This window comes from Buceros rhinoceros, unplaced genomic scaffold (genome assembly GCF_000710305.1).
Source record: "Buceros rhinoceros silvestris isolate BGI_N320 unplaced genomic scaffold, ASM71030v1 scaffold389, whole genome shotgun sequence".
NCBI lineage: Eukaryota > Metazoa > Chordata > Aves > Bucerotiformes > Bucerotidae > Buceros > Buceros rhinoceros.
The window spans coordinates 96,049-102,232 of NW_010433118.1; the positions used below are offsets into that span (position 1 = coordinate 96,049).

General features: G+C 38.4%; 1 protein-coding gene across 1 annotated transcript in view; it reads right to left on the reverse strand.

The window, feature by feature from the left end:
* The window catches only part of NCKAP5 (NCK-associated protein 5), a 191,655-nt gene that overhangs the window by 94,686 nt on the left and 90,785 nt on the right, over positions 1-6,184 (reverse strand). Inside the window, exon 4 of the mRNA XM_010143987.1 lies at positions 4,097-4,165. Within this exon, the coding sequence (XP_010142289.1) occupies positions 4,097-4,165 (69 nt within the window). The remainder of the gene's footprint in view (positions 1-4,096; positions 4,166-6,184) is intronic.

Sequence of the window (6,184 nt, forward strand, 5' to 3'; positions counted from 1 at the left end):
CAGCAGGAACAGAGATGGGAAGCCTTCAGTGAAATGTTCTCCAGTTACTAAAATTAATTTAGATGTAAGTGCAATCATATCCAAACGTCTGCATTTCAGATCACGTTGCCATCCCACTGCTACAGCAGCACTAGTGTCCAGATGGAAATAAACTGCTAAGCTAGCAGATCTACTTAATGTTTACTTACAGGTATCAAGAGACACCATGGATATTAATGAACAGCAAAAGCCAGCACTACAAAACTGATAGTCACAACTACCAAAACCTGAGGAAACTGAGACTGTTGAAGGAGAGGGACTGACTTCTGAGATGCAGAATATGTGAATTCCCACTGATATGAGGTAGAACTGCAGCTCACTCCCAGTGAAAAGCAAGCTGTAAAATGACTTGACCTTCGACTCAAGAAGTTAATCAAGGTGAAACAAGGAACAGAATAGATGGCCAGTTGCTCAGTCTGCTGTTATGTAGGAGACGATACTGCTTGCCTTCACACTACCTGCCTCTCCTTTGAACTTGCCAAGATCTTTGGATGAGGTTTCCTTTTGTGGATTGCAATAAAAGAGATAAAAGATCCAGCTTCGCTTTTTTTTTAACAATTATGTTTACCCTTACATGTTATAAAGTGGTCTGAATAGAAGAGATATGTAAGAATGAATCAAAGAGAAGAGACCCTAATGTAACATCTATTATACCTCTTACAAGTACTGACATTTTACACAGCTGCCTCTAACATATGGTTTCCTATGCACAAAGACATGTCATGTGTATACTAAAATGAAAGTTTTTATATTTTATCCAAATCTTAAAAATAGAATGCCTTTTTAAGATAACTGTATTTTTGATTAGCTACTTCTTGAAACATTAGCAAAAATATCATCTACCCTAAGTTGCATAATTTTGTGCATGTAAGTATGGTGAAGCTTGATGGAAATCTCAGCTGGCACGGTGATGAGAATAAACATGACATTACCACTTACCAATACACTGACAGCTGAATTCCAGGATAGGAAACTAAGATTAAGCATGTTAACCTCAAACCCCAAAGGTACAAGAAGACAATCCTAGTTTTTGCATTAAGTTTTTCGGAGTCAGAAAGATAAGTTTACGGAGCATTTCTGAAATTAAATGAGCTCTTTTCTTATTTAGTTTTACTTGTTGTATTGTATTATGATGTGTGTGTGCATATATAATTTTTATTTATTTATTTTCTTAGTTCTACTTTCTTCACATGCAGCAGAATGGCCACCAACATCTCAGCAGAAAGCACACTGTGCATAGCAAGTGTCCTTATCCCATTGCTGTAGAGGCTTGAGGGACCAAGCAGGGACATTATTGGCAGAATGGCCAGATTAAATGATGCTTCAGTGCCCTGAGCAGAGTTTGCCTGTTTCCAGGAAAGAGAAGCTGCAATTCGAGCATGCTCAATGAGTGAAAGAGGGCAGCATCCTCCCAATAGTTACCAAACAATGTTCCCAACCTTCACTACCTCAAGGGCCTATCAAGCATCCCAAACACGTAACTAGCCAGAACGGCTAGGTATGAGCTTTAGAGATAAGCGAGTGGTCCTTGCGTATCAGTCCAGGAGAAGTTCAATACACTCATAACTCATGGGACTGAACAGGCAGAATTAAAAAAATGGTTGTACTAGGCAGTCAATTTTTTGGTGGCAGGCTTAGCTGTCTCAGGTTTGGGTGTGATCACAGCCGTGTGTTCTCAGGAACAGCTCTTTAAATTCATCATGTCTCCCTGGGGCAAAATGGAGGTGCGGCAGAGACAGACGCATAGCTGTAGAGGATACATCTGTTCCTAAGAACTGCTGAAGAAGTCCTGAAGCTCAACCTAGGGAAGGTCTGAAGACATTTTCACCTTCAAGAAGTGGGGTTGGTGTGAGGTGAGTTATAAACAGAGAAAGCATCAGACTTAAAAGTCTTAAAGGAAAGTAATTTTCAAATGGGAGTTTTTTTCTTTTAATAAAACTATTTATGGAAAGCATTGATTAGCTTAAGATCTCCAGTAAGAATCTCTGCTTGGAAAGGACTTTATCACGTACGACACATCTTCAGAAGCCTCTGGCTGGAAGTGAAAGTTCTCACGATCACTGATTGGGTTACTCTCTAATTACAGTTATGTCTTATCTCCTATTCTCTTTACCGTTACTATGATGAAGTAGGGTGAGAACGTTTGATTTCTTACAAAGTTCTGCCAAGGGAACGTGTTCCAGTGGGTGCTAACCTGGGACTACTGCAGAACTTGCAGAATTATTGAATAGGGTTTTGTTGCCTGAGTCACTCACAACAACTTGTTTACCTCAGTGATCAGAAAGGATTAGCTCCAAGTTTGTGTCAGCTAAAACAATGCTGGTTACAGTGCCACTGCCAAAGCATTGTGGGGGCTGAAAGGGGACGGAGAAGAAAAAAGTGATTAAAAGCTACAGGGAAGGACAAGACACAAAACAGAAGACGAAAAATGGAGGGAGATAAGCAAACAAAAAATAAAGCAGGGAAGCACAAAACCACAGGTGATGAGAAGCACTTGCTCCTGAAAAAGTCGACACAGTGGGAGAAGATGGATACAGCTGTGATAATATGGAAGAACTGAAAACATCCAACATAATGTTGAAGATAATAAAGTTCAGAGCATAGTTTGATATAATTATTTGCTCTTTAAACTGCAGCAGACTGCAAAAAGCACGTGCCTGGATGAGAAATACATGTTACTGCAAATACAATAAAAATGTATCTTCTGTCCTTATAATCTGTAAGGAGTATTTTGCTGGAATGGACAGTTATGGTGCTTTACTCATGTCCAAAATTAATTATGTAGGCAGATTTTGCCCTAGACAACCAGAAAATAATTTTAATTTAAGCTCTGTAATTTAAATTGCAGTTAGTAATTTTATGGTAATTTCATCCTTATCACCAGGACATCCAAATACCATTCAAGTGTGCACTGAACGCAGTGACTCAGGCGAACGCAGTCCAAGGCTCTGCTGGTATCCCAGTGACACAGAACAGGCAGAGTGTAACCTGGTGGGAAAGTGTATCTGCAAGCCTTTTACTCCAGCTCCCTGATAAAAATACGCTACTGTGGCAGAAGTGCAGATCTGCTGCTGAAAATCTGCACTAACGTGGAGGCTTCTTGTACCACAGCAGTGTCACTCATGCCAGTAACACTTCAGCAAATGCTGATGAAAAATTTAAAAAGCTGTCTGAAGACATGAATTGTCATCTGCCATGTGTGGTTCGCACACTCGTACCCTTTTCTCAAAGGTCCAGCTGAGCAGCCAGTGCAGTTGCTGTTTTGTTTTGTTTGCATGTTAGCTAACTACTTATGCTACTAAGCATCCTTATGATGGGATGGGCAAATGATTTCCACTAAGCAACTCTTGGAGCTACTAAAAGCCTTAAAACTATTTAAAGCTCTTCTGTACGTTAAAGAGCCCTATTTCAGGATAAATCGAAGGCACAAGCATCAGTATATCTATGAAGAAAGCTGCATGCAGTAGGAGATAGTGGACATTTCTGGGACGGTAAGCATTGCTGGAGCGCTCAGACAGTAACTGATGGGTGAATTATCTTGAGGCTGTAACTGGAAGGTCTGATCAGAAGCTGAGCCGTGTAGCAGAAGTGAGTCAACAGCTAGAAAAAACCCCCAGCATAAACATCTGAGTATGTAACCCTAAGGGGGAGCTGAGAGACTGAATTCCCTGGTTACAGAACACACTACGCAGGAAAGCTGGGGAACTTGTGATGGCAGAAGCCGCTACCACCTGTGTTCCAGCCGAGAGGAAAGAAGGAGTACACAACACCTAACAAGCAAATTACCATTTTCTCCTCCTAATGAAAGCACAGAAGATCCAAATATTAGTCACAAGGATATCAACTCTTCGGCGAAGAGGTGTGGTAAAAACAGGATTTACAGCAGAGGTCATGGGGAACAGTATCTATGACTGTCAGACACATGTTCTTGGAATTAATTAGATGAGGTAATTCTAGAAAATCACAGAACAATGTCAACCTTGTAAGAGAGGGAGAGATTCATTTCTATTCATTCAATTATAGTACCAGGTAAGAACAACCTTTTTATCTACCTTACCTCATCAAGACATCTTTCATACTGTTCTCTCTGATTTTCATTTTCCAGAGCCAGCGCTGAATTCTCTGCCTACAGTAAAATAGAATAAATAAATCAATATGTAAATTAATCAAAGGGTATCCTGTACTACATGACAATTCATATAAAATTCTTGGGGTGCTTACTTTGTGTACTTCTTTAAGATCCAGAATAAAAAGCACCATACAATTTGTTTTGCCACAAGTTGGTATTTTGAGTAAAAACAGAAGCGACAATCGTTTATGAGATTATTCACACCACGCATTACAATTTAGAACAGTATCAGAGCAGATAATCCAAGTATGTCCATGATCTCATCTTGTCAGGTGCAATAGAACTGGCAATGAAACATTATCAAAGATATCGGTACATCTTTTCTTCCTCAGCCTTTTCTGTTTAGAATGCACCTGGTATCTGAGAAAGCTGCTTGGAAGTAAATTGAGGCAGCTCCTATCAAAAAGAAACAAAAGGCCATCTTATGTTTTAACTGTGGCAGCTCCACATCTGGTAAGTCCAGATGCACTACAGCTAACTGGTGAATTACATCCTTTAATTGAACCAGATAAATTTATTAGTCTTTACTTAAAAAACAATTCCTATCATTTCAGGAGTAAGAGTGGTATTTTACTACATCCAAATGCAATTTTAAGTCAGAATTTTTTCTCTCACACGCCAGTTTCAATATGATGAAGTTTTCTGTATAGTAGCGCCTTTCATCTATCTTTGATTTCTATTACACTCATGTTTTTGCATAGTGCAAACTTCAAAATGACACAACGTAAATTACAGTAAATCAATGTATTTTTCTACATATTATGAATTCAGGAATTTTTACAGAACTGGAAAAGGAAACTAAACCAGTATATAAAAATCTGTGAGTTAAAACTGGCTCTAGAAACCCCTCGGCCTCCCATGCATAACTTCAGATCACGTAACCGTAACACCAAAATCAATGCACTCACATAATGACAACTGTTATAAAATTGACATTACTTGCTTCACTCAAACCTTCTGTCAACCTATAAAAGTTAAACAAGTGCTGTTTCAAAAGAATTGTGGTTATACGAAACAACAGCCATATAGTTAACATTCGTAATTTTAGAGAAAAAATTAATGTAATGTACTGTATGGAAAGATTCTATGGAAGGATACACAGTCCTTTCTTCCTTGTTAATCAAACAAAATTAAAATCCCACAGTGCAATAGACTGATTCATTAACAAGAATTCCAAATTCAGCTAAATCCTGAAAATAGGATTAGGAAGAAAAAGTAAACATATACAATTATCCAGCATATTGAAGGAGAGTAAGGAATAAAAGGGCTGTAAGAAACAAGGGCATATAGAGTTTACTTATTTACAAGTCTAAATAAACAACTGTATGGGATCAGTGCTTTATCTTGAGGGTACAATCAAAGCCAGCAAAGGTGGTAAAATGCTCTGCATCATATTTTCACAATGTCACCTACCAATGGATTCAACATATGGCTATAAAAAATCTATGGGTGATCCTGCAGAGAGCACTGTGAGATGAGGCAGCCAAAAGTGCAGATGCAGATGTAAGTAGCAAAGTAGAAGCAGAAGCCGCAAAAGTAAAAGCAGCAGTAAGAAATTAGAAGCTGGAGGGTAAAGAGTCCTCCAAACCACGGCGGTTACCATATACAGTTATCAGTCTGCTTTTACAGACACATTCTTGTAGATTGATTGAGAAAAATAAAGACGTGATTGCTACATAAAAATGTATTTCCAAATTGAAGATTTTCACATGTTTTCTCGATGAGCATCACCCTAAAATGCCATCCAAAATAAATTCTTCTTACTGTTTTGAAGCAAGCAATCATTAAAGGATTAGTCTGCACAGCACTCAGGCTGGTATACCTACGGGTTTAATTTTCTAAATTTTCATTTTCACTAACGTAAGTATAAATTGTATGATTTTATCCTGAAATAATTGGGACAGGCTGCTTCCCTACAGAGACATGTAAAAGAACCACAAGACATAGTTGTACTATACAAAATACCCAGAGAGCTCCCCATATTTCTCTTACTCTTTTTTTTTTTTTTTTTTTTTT